This window comes from Mastigoproctus giganteus, chromosome 4, assembly GCF_048544385.1.
Source record: "Mastigoproctus giganteus isolate SK-2022 chromosome 4, ASM4854438v1, whole genome shotgun sequence".
Lineage (NCBI taxonomy): Eukaryota > Metazoa > Arthropoda > Arachnida > Uropygi > Thelyphonidae > Mastigoproctus > Mastigoproctus giganteus.
In genome coordinates this window covers 39,756,970-39,783,321 of record NC_143578.1, presented here as the reverse complement: position 1 = coordinate 39,783,321, position 26,352 = coordinate 39,756,970, and the positions used below count along the sequence as shown (strand labels likewise).

Genomic DNA, 26,352 nt, shown 5'->3' with positions numbered 1-26,352 from the left:
ATTATATTTTAAGCTTCTTGGGCACATGTTAGTTATGCGACAAAGGACCACTGTACAGAATGGCCCAAATGTCACTGAAGGATTTGTTTCATTATAACCTTTTTATTTTTTAATTTTATTTTTAGTAGATATAAAGAAGATATGGGAAGACAAGAAGAAATCGTTCCCCCAAACACCACTGAGTGTGTTCATGAGAATGTAAATGAAGATTCAACAACATTGACTTAGAAATGTGAGATTCGGCTCGGAATGCCTAGAACAGCATTTCCTAAACTTTTTAAGTCACGGAACTCTTCATTTCACAACATATTCACCGAACACTTATGAAACACAAGTTTAGCAGGAGTAAAAGAACTGTTTGTTAATACAGTGGATTCCGGTTATTTGGGCCACTGGTTAATCGGGGCAGCTGTTTATTTGGGGCAAATCTTAAAAAGCAGAACCTAATCGAGAAAATAGCTAGGGTTTACTTCGCTTAATTGGGACAACACCGTTTAATCGGGGCAGGAGACCGCAGCACTGGAGATTACCCTACGATTGTCTCGGACTGTACCACGTGGTTTGGTCGGATTTCTGTAGGTCACAACCATAAAACAATAAAAACAATTAGCAGTCACCTGTTTATTGGGCTTTTCTGTTAGTGTAATCTATCATAAACGGATAGTAAACTCGATCTTATTGAATTTGTGATAATACCGACAGCTGGAATTCTGTGGGTTATTATGGTGAAATGTGTTTACACTTCCATGAAATCTTCAATCAAATAAAAAAATTAATTTTCAGAATCTTCTCTTCATTCCTATTTTTAAAGCTTCGTAACTTGTTACTCAGTTCTCACTTGCGCGTATCATGTTACTTGCAATTTGTGTGTGCCGTGTTCTTTGTTATTGATTGCTTATCTTTTTACTGTTTTAAATTTTAACCCCCACCCACAAATGTCAGTGAACAGAAATGTCAACTAGTTAGTATGTACATATTACAGTACGTATTAATTATTCCTATTATCACGTATATTCTTCCGATTTTCATGTATCATTTAATTTTTTAATTGGTAAGGTAATAAAGGGTAAATTTGTGCTTAATACATCTTTACTTTTATAGCCTGTGGATAATATTCCTCCTATTTTCGCTAATTAGAATCGCTGTTTAATAGAATTAAAATTCAATTCACAAACGTGATTACAATGACCGGCGCTTACTACACATCGTATAGTGAACGATACTTTACTGTGGTGAGTCCATCATAACATGATTTGATTGTACAGTGAACCAATTGTAAAGCGGGGGTCCATTGTATTTTTAGCTATTTACGTGAAACTTGAGATAATTTGGGCAGCCACTTAATCGTGCCAAAATGCACTAGTCCCGATGTGTCCCAAATAACCGGAATTGACTGTATTTTATTACATATGATGTACTGTGCGTTAGGAGCATCTTTATTTCCAACACACGTAAAGCAAAAATTCAAATAACTCTCATTATACTTTCGTTTTTGTCTTTTATTAGTTGATTCTGGTTTTTTCACTTTGGATTTTTGGGGAACAAAAAGCTGCAATTGTTCATTCTCACTTTGAAGTGTGACAACATTGTGTTCATTTTCATCGACACAGCTGCACTACTAGAAGTACTTTGCTTCTCATTTTAAAGTTCCTTTTTTCAAGCATACTTCTCTATGCAAAGCCCACCAAAATAAAGTGTTCCGAGTTCTATTTGATTATTAGTCTATGGCAGTATATTAATAACCGAAAAAAAAATTATGTTAAATATTATAATGATACAAAAGTGGTGCATGCTACAAATATGCAAACTTTATTTTATTTTTTAAATTATTAATTATAATTTTTTGCAGAACAATTGTTCACATCTCAGGGAACACAGTTTGAGAAACGCTGGACTAGACCATCTGTGAGAAGGATAATGACGGAAGATCTGCAAATGTTCCCTTACAAGATTCAAATGGTTCACAAAATTTTAAGCCAAGATCCAGCTAAATGACTAAGATTTGCAGTCAATTTTCAAGAACTCACAAGGGAGAAGGAGAGAATCATGACTATTTGAAAACTCATGAGTGATGGGGCTCATTTTCACCTAAACTGCTATGTCAACCAACAGAATTTCTGGATTTGGGGTTCTGAAAGGCCAAAGATTATTTATCAATGAAAAATGTACCCCATTCAAAACAGTTTGGTGTGGAATTAGAGCAGTAGAAAATACACTAGGAACGTGGTTCCAGCAAGATGGAGCTACAACTCATACTGCAAAGGTAACAATGGATTTGTTAGGACTGTTTTTGAAAATTGCATAATCTCCAGATTTGGCAACATCAGTTGGCCTGCAATTCACCTGACTTCATAGTGACAGATTTTTTTCTTTGGGAGTATCTTAAAGAGCATGTGTATGTTAATAAGCCCCAAACACTAGCAGAACTTAAAAACAACATTTCCGTAGAAATTGAACAACCTGATGCTCAGGTATTGGTGTCTGTAATGGATAATGTGTTGGTCAGTGCTAGACTTTGTGAGGAAGTCAATGGTGAACATTTATGCAATATCGTTGCACATAATTAATTGTAAAAAATCTCTATGTATTAAACTAACAGACGAAATTTACACCACTGATTTTTTGAACAGTAAAAAATTTATACAGTCAAAGCTCTTTACAGAGCTCCTCTTTTTAACATCCCAATACGTTATAACGTTCTATGTGCTTGGTCCCAGCACATTTCTCATTAACCTAATGCTGTTTTACATTCAGTATAATGACATTGAAAATAAAAGGATTTCTCTATAATGACTTCAAATTTCAACCTCTTAATCTGAATTTTTACTTTTTTAAGTCTGGAAGTAATAACAACCACCTCATATTAGCATAACCCAATATTTGTTTGTATTCCTGTCCAACAAAACCACAAATATCTTTTAAGTGTTCTATGCGAACTGTGTATATATGGAAATACCCAAATATTTTCATAACAAGTACTTCAATATCAATGAGCATTGAATCAAAAGCTGCCTTAGCACAATTATGTACAATATTGCATTACAGCCACGACCAATTATGTTTGTTTAATTGGGTTTTAAGTTTAGTTATAACATTTTCTTTGCCTCTTCTTAGTAAACCTCCAAAGTTTCTGTTCACATTATCAGCCGAAAGTCCTATTACCTTATTATCCAACTCATAAGTTTTCATGAAATAATGTCAGCTGTTTCACCTGATATTTCAACAAAAGTTAGACTTTATTATTGATTGGAGCATGCATGTTGTATCCATCAAAATAATGTACGGTAATTGGTAGTAACTTTAAGTATTTGTGATAAAATCAGCGTTTTTAAGTTCATTTTTCATTTCTTCCAGCAACCAGGGGTAAAATACATTTTTTACAATTGCCTCGCACTTTGTTCTTGAGCATGAAAACTTTTTGTCTGAAAATTTCTTTTGTAAACTCGTTGTGCAGTCCATGCTTCGAAAACTTTGATTGTGTCGAATGGTATGATAGGGGTAAGTACCTTCGTGAATAGCTAAATTGTATTCGGATTTTGATGGCTCAAGTTTGCGATAATAGCTACTAATACTTCCAGACTGAGATTTTGCCTCCAATGCAGTTTTGTGCTTTTATGTTTTCATGTGGTCTGTTATGGAAGATTTTCCACCACTGGCTACAGAAAATGTCAAATTGCACTCAAACGTCGATGTGCACTGTACTGAAGTGCTTTCATTGTTAACTGCAAGAATAAATGAAAATTGGGCTTGTAATGATTCGCTGAAGTGAGCCTTTCGCTTTTTTGAACTCAATTCTAAAATAACAAGTACTTAATTAATTTAAACATACAAAGCAACTTACAGTTTTAATCTTGTATAACTTTTTTATTTAATAACACAGTAAACACACGTAGCGAACAGAAAGACAAGTGTTTAACGCTATGAAAATACTCCTACAAGAAACCTGTTATCAAACCACTCTGATGTCTCATTCATCACTGATCACAGCCCAGGGCTGAATGTTCGAGTTGAGACCTCAGGGATTCCCAGTACGGTTACACTGTTGCCAGATTAGCAGAATTTTAATAGCAAAATCGTGACTCTGGTCTCATATTCATTATTTTATAACTTTAAGGAAGAAATACAGAATCAGGGACAAAAATAAGCCAGGACACAAGTCTTGTTTCAGAGTTTCTATGTGTTTTAGGATAAGGTGACCGTTAGTCCCCGATTTTCGGGGACGAATGGTCACCTTATCCTAAAATGAAAAGGGAGTTGATGAAGTTGACTGTCTCTTCATTTCAGGGTCAGATTTCATCAAAATTCACCATGCAAGAAGTTCAAAAGATAGCCTTTTGTTGGTAAAGTCATGGCGATAGTGTTTTAGGACAAAGATGAGGTCTTCTGGTGGACTTCTTGGAATGTGGCACTACAATCAACTCAAATCGATATGTAGAAACATTGAAAAAGTTGAAAGCCCACATCAGTAGATTTCGACTGGACAAAAACCTTTGAGGTTCTTCTTCTCCATGACAGTGCACGACCCCACACCAGTCTGTGCATGATGGAGGCCATTGCAAAACTGGGGTGCACTGTTCTTCCTTTCCCCTCTCATAGCCCAGATCTTGCACCTTCCGACTATCACCTCTTTGGCCCGATGAAGGATGCACTCCATGGAAACCATTTTGCGAACACCGACAAGCTCAAGCTCAGTGTTTGCAAAGGCCTCTGGAGCAAGAGTAAGGACTTTTACAGTAAGGATAGGAATGCAGCGTCTGACTCAGATGGCGGAAGTGCACTGAAAATTATAGTGATTTTGTGGAAAAATAAGAGTCTATTTAATGATTGAGGATTAATTTATATAAAAGGCATAGTTGTAGCAATTAAATTTTCTGAGGAAAAAATAGGAGGCATTACTTCCATATCGCTCCTCATATATGCACATCCTTGTATCTACACATGAAAAGTGTAGATCTTATGTATGTACACTGCTCAACAAAATTAACAGAACACGTATAAAACATGGTATAACTAGTGCAGCTTGTGATGAAGCAGGACAAAATTTGGTATGGTGGTGTACCATAGAATAATAATGAAATGAAGAGCCAGCAAGATACTTCGGACAGGTATAAGGGGCATTTATAGGGAGGGGTTGTATAAGAATTACCAAAACAGCCACATTACAGAAGTTGATACAATATGCTCAAAAATATGGTCACATGACTTCAGCATGGCATATGATCCCTCCAACATCTAAAAGCAGGCCTAACAATGGTGAACCACACTCGTTATATGGGTGTTTATAAGGTTCTGTGGCAACAAATCCCATTCTTCTACCAGTGATAACCTTAGCTCACCAAGTGACCGAGGAGTTGGCTGTTGGCATGCAATGCGACACCCAATGGTATCCCACACGTTTCATTGGATTTAAGGGCGATGATTGTGCTGGCCACAGTAGCTATTGGATATCTTCAGTTTCAAGATATGCCTCCACCACTTGAGCTCTGTGTGCAGTGGCATTATTCTGCATAAAAAAAAAATTTGGGCCAACTGCATCTCTAAAAAAGTCACACATAGGGTTTGAGGATCTGTTCTCAGTACTTCTGTGCAGCTACAGTACCCATTATCAAAAACAGGCGACCGTTGATCATTATTCCATCCCACACAAGAACACTGCCTCTACCACAAGTGTCCCTTTCTCTGATGTTGGAGGGATTGTACCACATTCCTCATTGTCTCCAGTTTTATAGGTGGTAGATTACTTTCATCAACCGGTGAAATACCACCACTTTGCTTATTGGAGGCTTGAAGTGGTGAAACCCATGTTTAGTCTCTAGAGCAAAGTTTCCGGCATCCCCCCCCCATACTTCTCCTTCAACCCATGCACGGTACTAAGTACTATAGGTTTTGATACCTTTCGTGTTTTGGGGTTTTCATTAAAAAAAAAAAAAAAAAGATGCAATAACATCTACAGTCTGTTTGTAGGCTAAAATGGGACTCATTAGAAAACAGAACTGTACTCTATTTGTCAGAGCTGCAAGTCATATGTTCATGGCATCAGTTTCAACAAGCTCTGTGGTGGTTTGGGGTTAATGGGATACAAATTATTGGATTCCTTGCATAGGGTCCACTTGAATTGAGCCTTCTTAACACAGTCCGGTGGAAATGTTTTCACCTGTGGCTGCAGCAACCTCAAGAGACAGTTGATGACAGGACATCATAGGGTTCCATCTTGCTGTTAAGAGCCAGATAGCATTAGCATTAGTTGTCTGTTCTGGTTGATGTAGCTTTCAGGCAAACTTGGCCAGTCTTCTTGTAATGGTTCTGTCTCCCGAAACTGCTTCCATAGTGCCAAGACAACACTGTATGATACATTAAGCCAACATGCCACCTATGCCTGCAACTTCAAGTTACCCAATGGCCTGCCATCTCAAAGAATCATCTAAAGTAATCATTTGAGCAAGCCAAAAAATAGGAATGAAGCAATATGTTCACAACCTGTGTTTTTATAGGCATGAATAACTTGCATAATGTGTGGCTCTGTAAGGTAGTAGATCGATTTCTATTGGGCACTCCGAATTTGAATGCCAAGATGTCTATTATATCAAATATTCCCCTTTGGCAACACTATTCAAACAAAATATTAATGAAAAACATTGGTCTGTTAATTTTGCCAAGCAGCATACTTGTGAAAAGTACAGTAAATATTCTTGTTAGTCATATATCATTTCACTTTTATAATATAAAATATAATATTTAAGCATGCATAATCAGCTGATTTAATGTCTTAATGCTTTGCAACTGCATTAGTCTGGCCAGATTATTAATTAATCTTTAACTTAATTTAGACAACTATGGTACTAATTTAGGTGTGTGTGTGTGTGTGTGTGTGTGTGTGTGTGTGTGTGTGTGTGTGTGTGTGTGTGTGTGTGTGTGTGTGTATTAATGAAAAATAAATAAATACTCACCATATATGTGCTAAAGTGGCTTGCGTTAAACCAGAATGCAAAAGTGTTTCTCTAATATCCATACCAGATACGTATCCATCACAGTCAGTGTCTAGTTTATGAAACAACTGGTCATATTTTACTTTATCAGCAGCACTAACCACCCATGATGTAGCAGCTGGTTTATTTGTGATCTAGTATTAGTAAAAATTAAATACCAACTTTCAGAATACTTAAGTTTATATATCTAAAATTTTGTTGGACAAAAATCTGAATTAAAAGTAATGCAGATTAAGAATAAAATATATTTTAAATTGGTTTTTGCTTGGGGCGGGAAAAGAGAGAGAGAGAGAGAGAAGCATCAGCGGCACTATTTTTATAACAAGAGATATCTAATAGCCGCAGCCAAGTGGTCAGGCACACGGGTGCATAAGTACACGTGCCTTGAGTGACCCGGGTTCAAGCCCGTGACTGCTGAATATGGCGCTGTTTCTTGTATTCTCTCTATCTTGAGAACTCCTCTGACCAGTGTGGTCATCCCAGAGTATAAACAGAAAATTTATTTTATTTTAATAGATTTCTAAATATTCTTAATCTCTTTGTAATCGTTAACCTATTGGTATGCACATGGGGGGAGGGGGCGCTGCATATTCCATAGCTGTTTTTTCTGCATATAAATAAAGGTCCACTTGGAGATTCCACATACTGTCAAGCATTAGAATTTCTGTTTTAGTAATGATACAATCTATTTACCTACTGTCCCAGAGGTGAAAAAAAAGTGTGTGGGGGAGGGGGGTGTTTTTGGTTAACTGGTATTTACAAAAATTCCATAAAATTAGCTCCTAATTTTACAGACGTTTACTTTAAGAAATTTTTGCTTTAATGCATTGATAAAAGGGATGTACACAGTTACTCTATGTGTAATCCCTTCTATCTCTTGATGAGTGAGTTACCATCTTTATACTGTATTGTCTATTGCATAGGTACTGTACTTAGCATTAGTCATTTTTATGAGATTTATTTCAAAATATTTTGTCCTCCATCATGACTTCCAAGTACTCATTAACATATAAAAATGACATTAAAAAAGTGAACACTGAATGGACATTGCATGCAGCCTCCATCCTGTACCCTGGAATGTGCATACGTATATCCTCACAATAGTACTGACAAAATAAAGGAAAGAGCAGCAGCAAATACACTAGGGACTGCATTAGAAGTAAAGTGTAGGATATGACAATGAGGAAGGTAGAAAACCAGGCTACACTAAATGCTCCATCCAATATATAACTAGATGGAAAATTAGTTATATAAAAATAAAAGTTAAAGTTGGGCAAGACAAGAAATATTTTACAATATAGATTAAATAACCAAAATTGGAAATAAATCAGTAATTCTGTGTATCTAAGGACAGTGTTTAAAGAAGATGGAAGAGTAGAAGTGGAGATGTACAAATTTGGAATACAGAAATGGAAATACAAAAAATTGAAGCAAAAGAGAAATTAGTCAAAAGACAAAATTAAGTGCAACACAATTTTTAAGTCTATTTTAACCTAGGGAGTTGACAGCTAAGAAAGAGATAAGAATTAATCAAAAATCAGAAACCTCAGAAATGAGGTATAAAAAAAAATAAATGGAAGTAATGAAAAAATCATGTTAAAAATAAGAAAAAATCATGGTGGCAAATATCCAAAGGTAGGAAAAACAAACAAGATGATATATTGGTGTGTAAAATATACAGAAGGAGGTTACTAAAACATGACATGCAGACCAAGAACACAGGTCAAGGGGAAGGTGCATCCATTAGATGAGGCAGGCATTACTGTAAAGAAAGTTTAGTACAACTAATAGAGGGCGCTGGGATCACAGAACAGTACGGCAGTGGATTTTTGGCTGCTGTAAAGGGATAAGTATTTTTTAATTTTTAACGTATTGTTCGTTATTTAACATAGTACATTGTGTTTTACGGAGATATTAAATAGGTTTAGTAGCGTTCTTTGGCTTCTTATTTTGAATTGACGACTCCCAGTGTTGGCGCCAATATTGTTGAACTGTTGTTGTTGTTGTTGTTATTTGGTTTTTAGGAGCATTAGCAACTAAGGCCATATTGCTCCGGGATATGCGGTGGTCATTCCCTGAATGACCTTTCCGCATCCTCCGTATTTGGTGGTGACGGGCTCGAACCCCGGTCTAATCAAGAAGCGTGTGCTACGCACTGCTGCTCCTTCCCACCTGGCTACGGAGGCGCCAATTGTTGTTGAACTAGCCGCCATATTGTATCAATAAGAAATAGCTTAACGTATATCTCGAACTGATAGCAAAGGTAAAAAGTAAAACTAGACAGCGTAATATGAAGCACTGTATTTGTTAGCTTATTATAGTATTATCAATTAATCAAAAATATTATTAATCTTATTAAATTTCATTGTTAATTAAATTGTATTTAAACAGAAATCATGACCCAGACTAGAGCTGCGAAGCAAAGATCACAGACTAGCGAGAGTGCTGTGGCTCGGGGGAGAAATGAAGGGGGGGCAATTCTCCAACGCATCACAGTCTCAAAAAGTGCAAAATGTTTGCCAACCTTTCTAAAACAGGACATGATCAAGCCAAGGAGGATGCCTTTGTGTTTGCTAGGTGTCTGGAGTGTCAAGGAATTAGGTGCCAACTCAGCATTTTGATGGGCACCTCTGAGAGCTTGAGGTGTAGGGTAAATGCCCTCGAAGAAATTAATATGAAGGGGCCCATCAGGCTCTCAGCTGCCCAGCTCAACGACAGAGTTCACTCCTGTGCATCAGGCAACACAGAGGCAATCACCAAGGCAGAATGCGTTGGTCCCAAAGGAACTAGTTATTGTTGGTGACTCTACTGGCAGGGAGATGGGAAATATACTATGTAAGAAGGATAGGTGGAACAGGACCAGGGTATGTCTGCCAGGGGCAAAAGTTGATGACGTTGTAGAGCAGATATCATATTTTCAGGGCACAAAAGGTGATATTGTTGTACACATTGGAACTAATGACATTAAGAGTAAGATATCTGCAGATTTACACAAGTACAGGTCAATGTTGAAAAAAAGTCGCGAGTCAGGGTTGAATCTGAGTGTCTGCAATTCTGCCCAGACACAATAGGAGGGATTATATGATGAGAGCCTTGTCAATCAATTCAGTCCTGGAGAGTTTGTGCAAGGCTCAAGGGGTAGAATTTTTTTCAGCCTGGTCTCTGCTTGTTGACAGGAGAGACTGCTTCTACAGGGATGGGATACACTGAAATAGAAAGGGTGAAGAATATTTGCTGATGCTATTGAGGCAGTGTTGGGTTAGTCGGAAAACTGCTAGCATGGGGGGATACACAGACTAAAAGGTTAACAGTGGCTGCAGGCAGAAGGAAAAGTGATTCTTGCACTGCTTCTATTAGAATGGGCAGCAGAATGGAAAGCAAGGTAATGGAGATTTCCAGGACTGCTGGGAGTCATAGTGGAACAAGTAAATACATGGGCTGTGTTAGGTTGGCCAGGAGCAGGAACATGTGCATGTATACTTGCATGTACACCAATGCTAGGAGTATAGTTAATAAATTTGATGAGCTTGAAATGCTATTGAAGACATCAAAGGCAGATATTGTCAGGATATCAGAGACGTGGTGTCACACAGGTATAGGCAGTGCAGAGTTGGAATTTGGGGAGTATAGGAATGTGTATAGAAAGGACAGAGAGGACAGGAAGGGAGGAGGGGTTATGCTGTTAGTTAAGAAGCACATAAAATCTAAGGAAGTGCATCCAATTAACGCTGGTGGACAATGCAGTGTTGAGTCTGTTTGGTGTGAAATAAGCTGTTTGTTATTTGGTTTTTAGGAGCATTAGCAACTAAGGCCATATTGCTCCGGGGATATATAGTGGTCATTCCCTGACTTTTCTGCATCCTCCGTGTTTGGTGGGCATGGGCTCAAACCCCGGTCTAATCAAGAAGCGTGTGCTGCGCACTGCTGCTCCTGCCCACCTGGCTATGGAGGAGCCTGTGAAATAAGCACTGGGAAAGGAAAAATGAGAGTGAAAGGAAAAATTTATAACCAAGTGTGTGTTATAAATAGAGTGGACCGGTAAATCAGAATGTCTTATAATGGAAGATTTTAACTTTCCAGATATTGACTGAAACTTGTGGTTTGGTCACTTGCACACTAGCAAGACTTTTGTGAATTTATTGGATGACTGTTTTCTACAGCAGCATGTTCGAGAGGCAACCAGAGGGAGTAATACTCTTGATCTGATTATCAGTAGTGATTCTTCACACATTAAGAATCTGCAGATAAAGAAACCACTGGGCAACAGTGATCACAATATATTGATGTGGGAATTATTTAAAGACGTAACTACCATCAAGACTAAAGGGAAGGGCTTTTGCTTTCGTAAAGGTGACTACAGACGTCTCAGACAGTTTTTAAATTCCGTACAGTGGAATCAACTGATGATATTACCAACAGTGAATTCTAAATGGGAAGCCTTCAGGGACTTAATTTTGGAGCCTAGTATGTTTTGCATTCCAACTAAGAAATACTGTTCAAGGTTTAGGCCAAAATGGAAGTCAGATGAATTAATGAGGCTAGTGGCAGAGAAGAAGGCTGTATGGGATGCATATAAAGTATCAAGGGACTCAGAAGCCTACGCCAGGTATAAACTAGTCTGTAATCAAGTCACAAAGGAGGTTAGGCAGGCAAAGGCAGATTATGAGAAATCTTTGGGAAAGGATGCAAAGAAAAACAGCAAGGAGTTCTTTATTTATGTAAACTCTAGAAGGAAAGGGATGAATCAGATTGCACGACTTAACATAGATGGGTTGACTATTGATGATCCTGCTCAATTAGCTGATAAACTGAATGAGTATTTTGCTTCTACATTCACACATGAAGAGGTATTCAAGGAGGGGAATGCCAGAAGTTTATCAACCTCTAACAGGAAGCTAAGTGATTTTGTAATAACTGAGAGCAAAGTGGAGGAGAAATTGTTGAAGTTAGACATAAGGAAGGCACCTAGGATGGACAGGATCTATCCAGTTATATTAAAGGAGGCAGCAAAGGAAGTAAACAGGCACTTGGCCATAATTATGAGAGCTTCCTTGGACTCAGGGGAGGTCCCCGTGGACTAGAGGTGTGCAAATGTATCACCAATTCACAAAGGAGGTTCAAAAGGTGACACAAGTAACTACAGACCTGTTGATTTAACTTGTGTTCCGGAGAAAATAATGGAATCACTGGTTAAAGAAGCATTGCAGGATCATCTAGACAAGACTGCAGGAATAGTTAAAACACAGCATAGGTTTGTCAAAGGGAGGTGTTGTCTGACCAATTTGATTGGTTACTATGATGTGGTCACAAAGGAACTGAATGCCAAAATAATTTTAATATCATATTCTTGGATTTCAGTAAAGCTTTTGATAATCTTCCATGTGCAACATGGAAGACTGCTGTACAATTCGGAGAGGTATGGCATCAAGGGTAAGCTGCTACAATGGATAAAGGGATGCTTGAGTGGGAGACAACAGAGAGTGGTAATCAATGGACACTGCTCCTCGTGGACAAATGTTATTAGTGGAGTTCCCCAGGGTTGGGTGTTGGGCCCATTGTTGTTTTGCATATTTATCAATGATATTGATGAAGGTATATCAGGTTTAATGTCCATGTTTGCAGATGATACAAAGGTTGGCAGGGTTGTTAACGACAGTAATGACAGTATGCTACTCCAACTGGATCTAGATAAGTTGGGAAAATGGGCTGAGAAGTGGCAACTAGAGTTTAACATTGACAAATGCAAAGTACTGCATATGGGTATAAGGTATGTTCGTGTCAGATGTCACCTGGGATTTCTCCCATCTCCGCATATGTTTCGCTGTATCGAGGACAGTACACTGTCAAGCCAGAGACTTGAGAGTGTGTGGGCCGTGTCTATGCAGTGTGATATGTTGTGCCCATTGTTTGTCCGGCTTATTGGCAGCCAGGCCCCTAGTGGGGCCCGACATTGCCCAATCCTTGCCACGTGGAGGCTAGCCGGGTGTATCCAGTATCACAACAAATTGCTCTGGCAGGTCCTGCCACCTAGTTTCCTGGGATTTCAGTGACTAGGACCTATAAAAAAAAAAAAAAAAAAAAATATGCGTTTGACATTAATGCTTAATGGGATTGCTGTTAGGAAATCAATGGTTGTGGTTGAACGCTAAAGAGATGTGTTAAAGGCCTAATAGGTCAGGTAAAATTTTGATGTTATTAATTTTGACATGTGAGGCTATACGCTAGATAAAAGCTAATAGCATTAGTTGTCTTAGAGATTTACACGAAACCGGTAGAATTTAGACGTTGATTAGAATTTGGCGGCATTGTTAAGGATGTACTCGGTCGATTTAGTGAGAGAGGGGGGAGACTAAAGACTGGTGGGGAAACAGGACGAGTAGGCATCCCCAAAGAGGTCAGTGGAGGCGAGCCCCACCAGGTGAAGTATGGGGGGTAGGCAGGGAGGAGAAGAGACAGAGATCCGTCTCCTCCCTCCCCTGCCCGGGGATGGGGTTTTAAAGGGAACCAGGTTAGAGTACCCAGTTCAGATCGCCAATGGCGTGTTGGCAGCAAAGCCGCAGAATGTCTTCGTCGGTGTCATGTCCAAGCAGTGTCGAATCGGGTATGAAGGTCAAGCTGCCCATCCCACTCTGGAATGGGCAGCTTGACCTTCATAGTTAGCTGGCAGTGGGGAACCCACCAGGCGAGGGGGTGGGAGAGACACACATTTATTTCATTCATAATCTACATTCTCACTCTACTTGCATTCTTTTTTTTTTTCCCCTATATTATTATTATTATTTTTTTTTTTTATTTGTTATTTTTATTAGACTAAGGCGCATTTAGGGCTAGAGCCTCAAGCTGCGAACAATGATGCTAAGCACTTTATATACATAGTGTTATTTTTATTTATTTATTTTTTTTTTTATAATTTTTTTTCCAAGTTTTATATATATATATATTTTTTTTTTTTTTTTTTTTTCACTCAACTCATTCATCTTTTTCTCAAACACCAGGAGGGGATGCAATGATGTGTAGTTTAAATTTAAATACTAATTAAAACTAGGGTTAGTGTGTACTTAACTGTAGCATTTATGGTTTGTGTTCTTTTTCTCACACGCTTACACTTTTATTCATTCTTCTAGCTCTTATCTCATTTATTCGACTCTTACTTTCTGCACTGCACTCTCTGGGCACCTCAACTTACTGTTATTCTTCAGTTGTGGTGCAGGCCTAGCTGCAAGTTTTTTTTTTTTTTTTTTTTGCAGGCAAGGGGAGAATGCAGTGATAGTGTTTATGTGGTTAGTAAATGTTTGTTAGTACAGTATATATAAAGTAATGTAAGTTATTTTTAACTTTGTATTCTTTCAGCCAATTACATTTGCTCTTCCACTCATTCACATTCATTCTATCTTTCTCTCATGCTAGGTCACTCTTTCTTTCACCAAAAATGCCATTTATTCCCTTTTACCATAATTCCTAGTTCACTCAGTGCCCAGCCTATTCATTCTATCTTTCATTTTCATTCATTCATTCTTCTTTCATTCTACATTGATGGGTCAACTGTTGATGGGTCAACTGTTACAACTTGATATCGATGGGTCAACTGTTGATGATCCTGCTCAGGTAGCTAACAAACTAAATGAATATTTTGCATCGACATTCACACATGAGGAGTTATTCAGCGAGGGGAATGCCAGAGGTGTATTCAACTTTAGCAGTAAACTAGAGAATCTTGTAATAACTGAGAGTAAAGTGGAGGAGAAATTGTTGAAGATAAACACAAGAAAGGCACCCGGGGTGGATGGGATCTATCCAGTTATATTAAAGGAGGCAGCAAAGGAAGTAAGCAAACCCTTAGCCATAATTATGAGAGCTTCCTTGGACTCAGGGGAGGTACCCATAGACTGGAAATGTGCAAATGTGACCCCAATTCACAAGGGAGGATCAAAGGCTGACACAAGTAATTATAGACCTGTGAGTTTAACTTCTGTTCCCGGAAAATTAATGGAGGCACTGGTTAAAGAAGCACTGCAGGATCATCTAGACAAGACTTCAGTTATAGCTCAGACACAGCATGGTTTTGTTAAGGGGAAGTCTTGCCTGACCAACTTGATTGGATACTATGATGCAGTCACAAAAGAACTGGATGCAGGGAATAACTTTGATATTATATACTTGGATCTTAGAAAGGCTTTTGATACTGTTGCACATGGAAGACTGCTGCACAAATTGGAGCAGTGTGACATTGGAGGCAAATTGCTGCTATGGATAAAGGGGTGGTTGAGGGGGAGAAGACAGAGAGTGGTAATCAATGGACACTGCTCATCGTGGACTAATGTTATTAGTGGAGTCCCTCAGGGCTCACTGTTGGGTCCATTATTGTTTTCTGTATTTATAAATGATATTGATGATGGTATATCAAGCTTAATGTCCAAGTTTGCAGATGATACAAAGGTTGGCAGGGTTGTCAAGGACACTACTGACACTATGCTGCTGCAACAGGATCTGGAAAGGTTGAGCAGATGGGCTGAGAGGTGGCAAATGAAGTTTAACATTGACAAATGTAAAGTACTACACATGGGAAAAAGCAACCCCAGAGCAACGTATCAACTCTGTGGTACTACACTGACAGTGGTAGAGAATGAAAGGGACTTGGGGGTGATTGTGCAGGCAGATATGAAGTTCTCTGAGCAGTGCAGACGGGCTGCAAGAGTAGCTCATGGAGTATTGTCAATGATATACAGGAATTTTTCCAGCAGGGATAAGGAGGTGATTATTCCATTGTATAAGGCAATGGTCAGGCCACACCTAGAGTACTGTATACAGGTCTGGAGGCCTCATTTCAAGAAGGATGTAGAGCTGCTGGAACGAGTACAGAGAAGGGCAACAAGATTAGTGAATGGAACAAAGGGGTGCTCTTACGAAGAAAGGCTTAAGTTTTGCAAATTACAGTGTCTGGAGACTAGGCACCAGCGAGGTGATCTGATAGAGGTGTATAAAGCCTTGAATGGTTTAAGCATGCTCAATGCTGATGGGATTCTTCCTCTAGCTCAGAAAAATCACCTGAGAGGGCATAAATTCAAATTGAGGAAAGACAGATGTAGGATAGACGTGCGGAAATTTGCCTTTAGCCAATGGGTGGTTGGTTGGTGGAACAGACTGCCATCCCTTGTGGTGGAGGTTGATAGCCTAAATAAGTTTAAGGCTCAGCTGGACAGGTATTTTGAACGAACAGAGGGGTGAAGTGGAAGTGGGTTTTTTTTTTTTTTTTTTGGCTGATGCTGCATAAGCTTTCTTTCTTGCATCAAATGCCTCTACTAATGCTAATACATTGCATCCCCTTGCTACTAGCTTACTGATATTTTTCAGTTAATCTGCTTCCCTGGCTGCCTGTACATCTCCCTCCTCTACATGGTTACTTATTTGTGTGGGGCCCCAGGTTCCCACACATGGCAGGGTAGTCCTGGGGAGTTTTGTTATGTCAGGTTTCTATCAGGGCACAGAATACTGCTATCCTAACAGTTTTTAAGTCATCGTCTGGGTGTGGTGGGAAACTTGGGCAATTTTACTATTGATTATTGTTTAATTGCTGGGGGGGCTGAATTGCCATTCTTTGGATTCCTCTGCGCATTTCGAATACTTTCTGTGTGAAAGATGTAAAAGCTTTATAATTTTGCTCTTCTATGATAAACAGATGTTCTTCTCCCCTGGGAAGGGGACCAATCTGTGATATTAGCTCTGTTCTGGGGATGTCACATATTATACATTCATATAGAATGTGTGCCCGGTCTTCATTTTCACCACAGGTGCAGTTTAGGGCATCGGTAAGGCCTAAGGAGGTTAGTTTTGCATTTAGGGAGCCGTGACCTGTCAATATAAATATTGTAAAAAGTCCAGGGGGCATACCACTTAGGTGGCTTTGGGCTAACTATTGACACCCGTGGCAGAAACAGTTTGGTAACCAGACCTCTTGTTTCCTGCTCCCACTTTGTTTGCTATAGCTCATGGAGCTTTGTGGCTATTCTTTTTCTTTCATCATTGAAGGTGTTGGTTGTATCAAGGCCTATCCCTAGAAATTCTGTGGGCATGCCCTTTTTAAATCTATAATATAAGCCTCTTTTGGCTACTTCCAGGTAAAGTGGGAGAGTTTCGGCCATCAACTGTAGTGCAGGTGTGCTTACTGTGCGACATGCTCTGGTAATAGCGAGTAGTATTGTCCTTTGTATCAATTCTAATTTATTCCTATTTCTTACTATGGCCAAGCGGATGAACTATGCACTGGCTCCATAGGTGATAACAGGTAGGAACATTGCATGGTATATGATTGCCAGGGTCTTTCTTTTAAGTCCCCAGTTTGCTTGACTGATCCTGGCAATCATACCTGCATAATTTCTCACTTTCTTCGCCAAGTAGATCAAATTAGCATTAGCATTAGTAGAGGTATATGATGCAGGAAAGCAAGCTTATGCAGCATCAGCCCAAAAAAAAAAAAAAACCCTCCCACTTCACTCCTCCGTTCGTTCGAAATACCTGTCCAGCTGAGCCTTAAATTTATTTAGGCTATCAACTTCCACAACAAGGGATGGAAGTCTGTTCCACCAACCAACTGCTCGCTGGCTAAAGGCAAATTTACGCACATCTATCCTACATCTGTCTTTCCTCAATTTGAATTTATGCCCTCTCAGGTGATTATTCTGAGCAAGAGGCAGTATCCCATCAGCATTGAGCATGCTCAAACCATTCAAGGATTTGTACACCTCTATCAGATCACCTTGCCAGTGCCTAGTCTCCAGACACTGTAATTTGCAAAACTTAAGCCTTTCTTCGTAAGAGAAACCCTTCGTTCCATTCACTAACTTTGTTGCCCTTCTCTGTACTCGTTCCAGCAGCTCTACATCCTCCTTGAAATGAGGCCTCCAGACCTGTATACAGTACTCAAGGTGCGGCCTGACCATTGCCTTATACAAGGGAATAATCACCTCCCCATCGCTGATAGAAAAATTCCTGTATATCATTGATAAGACACCATGAGCTACTCTTGCAGCCCATCTGCACTGCTCAGAGAACTTCATATCTGCCTGCACAATTACCCCCAGGTTCCTTTCATTCTCTACCACTGTCAGTGCAGTACCACAGAGTTGATACGTTGCTCTGGGGTTGCTGTTTCCCATATGTAGTACTTTACATTTGTCAATGTTAAACTTCCTTTGCCACCTCTCAGCCCATCTGCTCAACCTTTAGATCCTGTTGCAGCAGCATAGCGTCAGTAGCGTCCTTAACAACCCTGCCAACCTTTGTATTGTCTGCAAACTTGGACATTAAACTTGATATACCATCATAAATATTATTTATAAATACAGAAAACAACAATGGACCCAACACTGAACCCTGAGGGACTCCACTAATAACATTAGTCCACGATGAGCAGTGTCCATTAATTACCACTCTGTCTTCTGCCACTCAACCATCCCTTTATCCATGGCAACAATTTGCCACCAATGCCACACTGCTCCAATTTGTGCAGCAGTCTTCCATGTGCAACAGTATCAAAAGCCTTTCTAAGATTCAAATATATAATATCAAAGTTATTCCCTGCATCCAATTCTTTTGTGACTACATCATAGTATCCAATCAAATTGGTCAGGCAAGACCTTCCTTTAACAAAACCATGCTGTGTCTGAGCTATAACTGAATTCTTGTCAAGATGATCCTGCAGTGCTTCTTTAACCAGTGCTTCCATTAATTTTCCTGGAACAGAAGTTAAACTCACAGGTCTATAATTACTTGTGTCAGCCTTTGATCCTCCTTTATGAATTGGGGTTACATTTGCACATCTCCAGTCTGTGGGTACCTCCCCTGAGTCCAAGGAAGCTCTCCTAATTATGGCTAACGGATTGCTTACTTCCTTTGCTGCCTCCTTTAATATAACTGGATAGATCCCATCCACCCCAGGTGCCTTTCTTGTATTTATCTTCAACAATTTCTCCTCCACTTTACTCTCAATTATTACAAGATCATCTAGCTCACTGCCAGTGTTTACTTCATCTATGGCATTCCCCTTCCTGAATAACTCCTCATGTGTGAATGTAGATGCAAAATATTGATTTAGTTTGTTAGCTACCTGAGCAGGATCATGAACAGTTGAACCATCGATATCAAGTGGACCAATCTGATTCATCCCCTTCCTTCTAGAGTTTACATAAGTAAAGAACTCCTTGCTGTTTTTCTTTGCATCCCTTGCCAAAGATTTCTCGTAATCTGCCTTCACCTGCCTAACCTCCTTTGTAACTTGGTTACAGATCAACTTATATCTATCATAGGCTTCTGTGTCACATGTTAATTTATATGTATCCCATGCATTTTTATTCTCTTCCATATGTCCCATTAGTTCATCTGACATCCATTCAGGCCTAAACCTTGAACAATATTTCTTAGTTGGTATGTAAAGCCTAGTAGCTTCCAAGATAAGTTCTTTGAATGCTTTCCATTTTGAGTTTGCTGTTGGTAACATAATCAGTTGGTCCCACTGTATAGAATTTAAAAACTGTCTCAGACCATCGTAGTCGCCTTTACGAAAGCAAAAACCCTTCCCTTTACCCCTGATGGTAGTTACCTCCTTGAGTAAATCCTACTTCAGCACACTGTGATCACTGCCACCTAGTGGTTCCTGTATCTGCAGATTCTTAATGCATGAAGAATCACTACTGATAATCAAATCAAGAGTATTGCTCCCTCTAGTTGCCTCCCGAACATGCTGATTTAGAAACCAATCATCCAATAAATCCACAAAAGCCTTGCTAGTGTGTGAGTGACCAACCCACAAATTCCAGTCAATATCTGGGAAATTAAAATCCCCCATTATAAGACTCTCTGATTTACTGGCCCACTCTAATTCCCTGTACAGTTTATTATTATACTCATCACAGTCATTAGGCCTATAGCACACTCCTACTCTCAATTTTGATCTCCCAATGTTTATGTCACATCAAACTGACTCGACACTGCACTGTCCAGCGATGTCGAATGGCTTCACTTCCTTGGATTTTATGTGTTTCTTAACTAATAGCATAACCCCTCCTCCCTTCCTATCCTGTTTATCCTTTCTGTAGACGTACTCCCCAAATTCCAGTTCTGTATTATTTATATCTGTGTGACACCACATCTCTGACAGGCGCCTCCGTAGCCAGGTGGGAAGGAGCAACAGTGCGCAGCACACGCTTCTTGATTAGACCGGGGTTCGAGCCCGTCACCACCAAATACGGGGGATGCGGGAAGGTCAGGGAATGACCACCGCATATCCCGGAGCAATATGGCCTTAGTTGCTAATGCTCCAAATAACAACAACAACATCTCTGATATCCCAATAATATCCGCCTTTGATGCTTTGAGCAATACCTCAAATTCATCAAATTTATTTACCAAACTCCTAGCATTGGTGTACATGCAAGTATACATGCACCTGTTCTTTTTCATAGCTACCCTAACACAACCCATGCGTTGACTTGTTGTTGTTATTTGGTTTTTAGGAGCATTAGCAACTAAGGCCATATTGCTCCGGGATATGCGGTGGTTATTCCCTGACCTTTCCGCATCCTCCGTATTTGGTGGTGACGGGCTGGAACCCCGGTCTAATCAAGAAGCCTGTGCTACGCACTGCTGCTCCTTCCCACCTGGCTATGGAGGTGCCGTGTTGACTTGTACCCCAATGACTCCCAGCAGTCTCTGAAATATCCTGCATCCTATTTTCCAGGCTGCTGCTCATTCCAATAGAAGTAGTGCAAGAATCACTTTCACCTCTGCCATTGGCTACTGTTAATCTATTAGTCCTTGTATCCCCCCAATCTAGCAGTTTTCCGACCCACCTAACACTGCCTCGATAGCATCAGCAAACATTCTTGCACCCTTTCTATTTAAGTGTATCCCATCCCTGTAGAAGCAGTCTCTCCTGTTAACAAGTACAGACCAGGCTGAAAAAAATTCTACCCCTTGAGCCTTGCACAATCTTTCTAGGGCAGAATTGATCGACAGGGCTCTCATCATATACTCCCTCCTATCGTGTCTGGGCAGAATTGCAGACACTTTCAAATTCAACCCTAATTCACGGCTTTTTTTCAACAGTGACCTGTACTTGTTAAGTAAATGGGAGTAAAAAGTTAATTTTGAATCAAAGACCACTCCAAGATATTTTAGTTCTGTTACCATTTCTATAGTGGTTGTGTTAATTTTGATTTGTGGACGTCTTCTTATGGCCAAATTGCCTTTTAGAAGTATTTGTTTGGTTTTTTCAGGCGATATTTTGAGCATGTGTATTTGTGCCCACTCCTGCAGCTGCAAGAGGGCGGCATTTGATCTTTGCTCTACAACCACTCGTGAGTTACCTTTTACAAGGAAAATCATATCATCTGCAAAGGCCAGGCTTTCCACGGGGCCCAGATCCAAGGCCAGAAATTCGTCCAGAACAATGTTCCAAAAGAAAGGGCCAAGGATTGAACCCTGCGGGCAGCCTTTATTCACAGGGTGTGTCAATTCCTGGAACCTTGTGCATACTGAGACACTTCTGTCTGTAAGGTAGCTGTTTATTACCTTATAGAGGTTTTGTGGGGCATTTGCCTGGCGAAGTCTCCTAAGGACACTAGGCCACCAGAGTGAGTCAAATGCCCCAGCGAAGTCAATGGAGATTGCTAGCATATATTTCTCCTCTGTGTTTTTAACTGTTGTCAGTAGGTGGTGCATGGCATCCTCTGTAGAATTGCCCTGCTTAAAACCGTACTGATTGTTGGAATGCAAACCTGCTTCTGTATAATATTGAGCTAATCTGCTATATATTAGTCTTTCATAAATTTTCCCCAGTACAGGAAGTAGGGCTATTGGTCTATATTTGGGATCAGTAGGGAGTTTTTCAGGGTTTTTGAGAATTAATCTTAACACAGCTTGTTTCCATATTTTTGGGAATGTACCTTCTGTCATACAGTTATTATATAGTGCTATTAATTTATCTGGCGCTATTTCCGCTAATTTTTTGATAATCTCAACCTCCAAGAGGTCAAAACCTGGGCATTTATTGTTTTTGGTTTTAGATGGTGCTATTTCTAAGTCTTGTATAGTGAACAGAGTTTCAATATTGTCATATTCATATTCAGTCATATTCAGTGTTTTCTTTTATAATGTCTAGCTGGGCAGGGAAATGATTCCCAGTTTCAGTCTGAATGATACTATCTAGGATGTTATTTACAGAATCCACCCAACACAGGGCTGGGGTTCCATCTGGTTTGACAGTAGTTTCTAAGACATCTCCTCTTGGCAGTTTGTTGGTCACTATTCTGTAGACAACTCCCCAAGGGTTATTGTTTCCAGTAGTTCCCACCAAGTGCCTCCAGCATTCCTTTTTCTTGTCTCTTATGAGGGCTGTATACTGATTCCTGAGAGTTCTTTAAGAATCTCTCAGTGCATCCACCTCATTTTGTGGCCAAGATGTTCTGGCTCTTTGAAAATGTCTCCTCGCCTGGTGTACTCTACTTCTGAGTATAGTCAGTTCGGGGCACCACAAGGGGGGATAGACAGGGTTGCTGTTTTTGTTAAAATGTTTGTCATAGTCAGTGTTCGCTCGTCCGGGCTACAGTTGCCTGATCTAGACCACTCATTTTCCTGTTTTTGCAGTTCAGCTGCTGTATGTTCTGCAAAAATCTGCCAGTTTGCCTTTTTAAGGTTATACCTTTTGATATCCAACAGGGAGTGTTGTGTTGTTTGTAATTGCCGGTGTAGTTTGAAGGAAATGGCTCTGTGATCTGATGTGGTCCAGGCTGGCTGGACACACCAGTCTGTGATTTTATAAGCTATTGAATTGGTGGCAAGAGTAACATCAAAGTCACTCTCCCACATGGTACTGCATATGGGTAGCAATAACCGAAGAGAAACATACCAACTGGGTGGTATGTTTCTCTTCGGTTTTTCACTTTCCACAGGGAAGTGGAAAGTGAAAAAGACTTCGGGGTAATTTTGCAGCCAAATATTAAGTTCGCTGAACAGTGCAGACACGCTGCCAGGGCAGGTCATGGAGGCAATAATCCTGTTATACAAGGCAATGGTCAGGCCACACCTAGAGTACTGTGTACAGGTCTGGAGGCCTCATTTTAGGAAGGATGTAGAGTTGCTAGAATGAGTACAAAGAAGGGCAACAAGATTGGTGAAGGGAACAAAGGGGTGCTCTTACCAAGAAAGGCTTAAGTTCTGCAAATTGCAGTGCCTGGAGAGTAGGCACCTGCGAGGTGATCTGATTGAGGTGTATAAGGCCTTGAATGGGTTGAGCAAGCTGAATGCTGATGAGATTCTTCATCTTGCTCAGACTAAGAACCTGGGGGGGGGCACAATTTCAATTTGAGGAAAGATAGTTGTAGAATAGATGTGCTGAAATTTGTCTTTAGCCAGCAGGTAGTTGATTGGTGGAACAGGCTTCCATCTTTTGTTGTGGAAGCTAATAGCATAATAAATTTAAGGCTGAGCTGGACAGGTATTTGGAACGAATGGAGGGACGAAATGGGAGGAATTTTTTTTTTTGGCTGATACTGCATAAGCTTGCTTTCTTGCATTGTATGCCTCTACTAATGCTAATATTAACAATCTAACACCAAATCAGATAGCATGGAGGACAATAGTGAATGAAAGGCTGACTGTCCAGGAGGAGTGAAGTGTGGTTACATTCAAAGGCTACACAGTTGATACAACCCTCCCTTATTTTTTATAGACCCCTTAGGTAGAACCCATTGTCTTAGTCCTCTAACTACTCACCAACAACATGAATAATATCTTCATTTGTCCCAAAGTGTCCACCTTTGAGTGTTTTTTGTGCAGGAAAAGATAATAATCTGAAGGAGGATACCATACTGAAAAAAAGGGCAGGGGTGACAACAATTCATAACTTTTTTTTTTTTTTTTTTTCATAACATTGTTTTAACAATTCATAACTTTTTTAAATCGCCACCTGTTTCCAGATACCTGAGTTTTGTTGCTGGGAATACTGTCATACAGGAAGAGAATTCCTCCAATATCACCTTCAACCATTTTCAATCCACTGCAGGATGAAGGCCTCTCCAGCAACTTTCCAATTCTTCCAATTCTTTCTGTTTTGTGCATTGGCCATCCATTTACTACCCACAAACTCATAAATTTCATCTATCCATTTCCAAGACCAAGACCATTTCAGTTCTTTATTTTTGATAAGAATGTCCTTGCTGCCTAATCCATGTGTTTCTCTTCTTATCTAACAGTCTGATTCCCAATATAATTCGTTCCAATCTTTGCTGTGTAGTTCTCAGCTTCTCTTCCATTCTTTTGGTGAGTGCCCAAGTTTCACTTCCATAAGTCATGGTGGGGAGTATACATTGGTTCATTATTTTACGTTTCAGACAAACTGGGATATTGCTCTTCAGTATGTGACTATATTTCCTGAATGCTATCCATCCAAAATTTATTCTTCTCTTGACTTCCAACCATTTATCATTATTACAGCTAATAACTTGTCCCAGATAAGTATATGACTCCACCTTTTCAATTACTGCTCCTTCAATCATTATGTCCCCTTCTGTAGCATAATTCATCATCATTACTTTTGTTTAACCACACTCATCATTAGACCGAAATCCTTACTAAATCTGCATAACTGATTAAGATTTTCCTCTAATTCTTTGGGATCATGGCTTATGACCCCGTAATCTGCAAATCGTAAATGATTTAGGTACTCTCCATTCACAGTGACTCCTTCCTGCGACCAGTCTAATCTTCTGAAAGCTTCTTCAAGGGCAGCAGTAAACAACTTTGGAGATATTGTGTCTCCTTGTCGAACACCTTTCTCGATTTTAAATTTGCTACTGTCTTTGTCTAGTCTAATAAAGGAGGTGGAATTCTCGTATATTTTCTTCAAAATCATAATATATGGAGTATCTATGCCTTGTCTTTCCACTGCCCGAAACATTATCTTATGCTGTATGGAGTCAAATGCCTTTTCATAATCCACAAATGCCAGGCATAATGGTGTTTTATATTCATTTGCTTTCTCCATTAGCTGTGATATTATGTGAAGGTGATCCATATTTGAGAATCCTGTCCTAAAGCCAGCTTGCTCTTTCGGTTGATTCTCATCAAGTATTCTTTCTAATCAGTTAGCAATGACCTTTGTGAACAATTTGTAGATGTGGGATAACAAGCTAATTGGTCTATAATTTCCAATTTCTGATTTAACTCCTTTCTTAGGCAGCAAAATTATGATTGCATTATTCCACAGCTTAGGTGCCACACCTTTTCTAATGCATTTTGTGAAGAGCCTTGCCAGTATTTGTGTTATGTCTCTTCCTCCTAATTTTAACAACTCTACAGTAACTTCACCTTCTCCCGGGGCTTTCTGATTCTTCATTCTCTTCAATGCATGTTCTACCTCATCAGGAAGAATATCAGGTATGTTGTATGTGTTGCTAATTTGCAATCCATCTTCCCCACTGCTGGCATCATTCCCTCGCTCCTTGTATAATTCTCTATAGTAGTCTTCTGCTATTTTAATTATGCCTTCTCTGCTATTTATAAGTACACCATCGCTATTCTTTAGTTTCAGTATCATTTGCCTTTTTGTATTACTGCTCATGGCTGCTGATTTAAGTCCTTTGTTTCTCCTTAATGCTTGTTCTACTTTTCTTGTGTTAAATCTTCTTATGTCCTCTCTGAGTCTCTTTCTAATGTTTTTGCATAACTCAGTAAGTATACTCAATTTTCTCCTTGTCAGTGTTTATCTTGCTATTCATTTGTTGTCTTCGGTTCAACATAACAAGTGTTTCTTGACTAATTTTTTCTTCTTTGGATTTATTTTTCCCTATAGGTTTCTTGGGCTTTATCACTTTCAGAAAGTTGTAATATTCTTCGTCAATATCTCGGTCCTGAGCAGTCTGCAGAAGCTCAAACTTGTTCTTTAGTTCCAGTACATACTGCTCTTTCCCCTCTTCTGTTATCTCAAAGACTGTATTATTTACTCAAGTCAGTTTTTTCCTTTCCTTTCCTACATCTATATCAAGTGTGCATCTTACCATTCTGTGATCACTTCCAACATTTACCTTATTCAGGATGGTAACATCATTCACAATATATCTTCTGTTAGTGAGGATGAAGTCGATTTCATTAGTTGTTAATCTATTTGGACTCTTCCATGTCCACTTTCTGACAATCCTTGAGATTCTGAAAATTCCACAAGTCTTTCACCTCTTTCATTTCTTTCACTAATTGCAAAATTTCCTACAGTTTCCCTTTCTGTGCTGTATTGTGTTTTTCGAACCTTAGCATTGAAGTCCCCCATAATAATAGTGTTTTGGGTTTTCTGCTCATCTAGAAGACTCTCAATTTCGGT

At 39.5% G+C, this 26,352-nt stretch overlaps 1 protein-coding gene across 6 annotated transcripts in view; it reads right to left on the bottom strand.

The window, feature by feature from the left end:
* LOC150086640 (uncharacterized) overlaps positions 1–26,352 on the bottom strand; it is a 292,377-nt gene that overhangs the window by 117,319 nt on the left and 148,706 nt on the right. For all 6 annotated transcript variants that reach the window (XM_090372657.1, XM_090372662.1, XM_090372661.1 and 3 more), the window contains one exon: positions 6,948–7,120. In XM_090372657.1, coding sequence (XP_090228783.1) covers positions 6,948–7,120 — 173 coding nt within the window. The remainder of the gene's footprint in view (positions 1–6,947; positions 7,121–26,352) is intronic.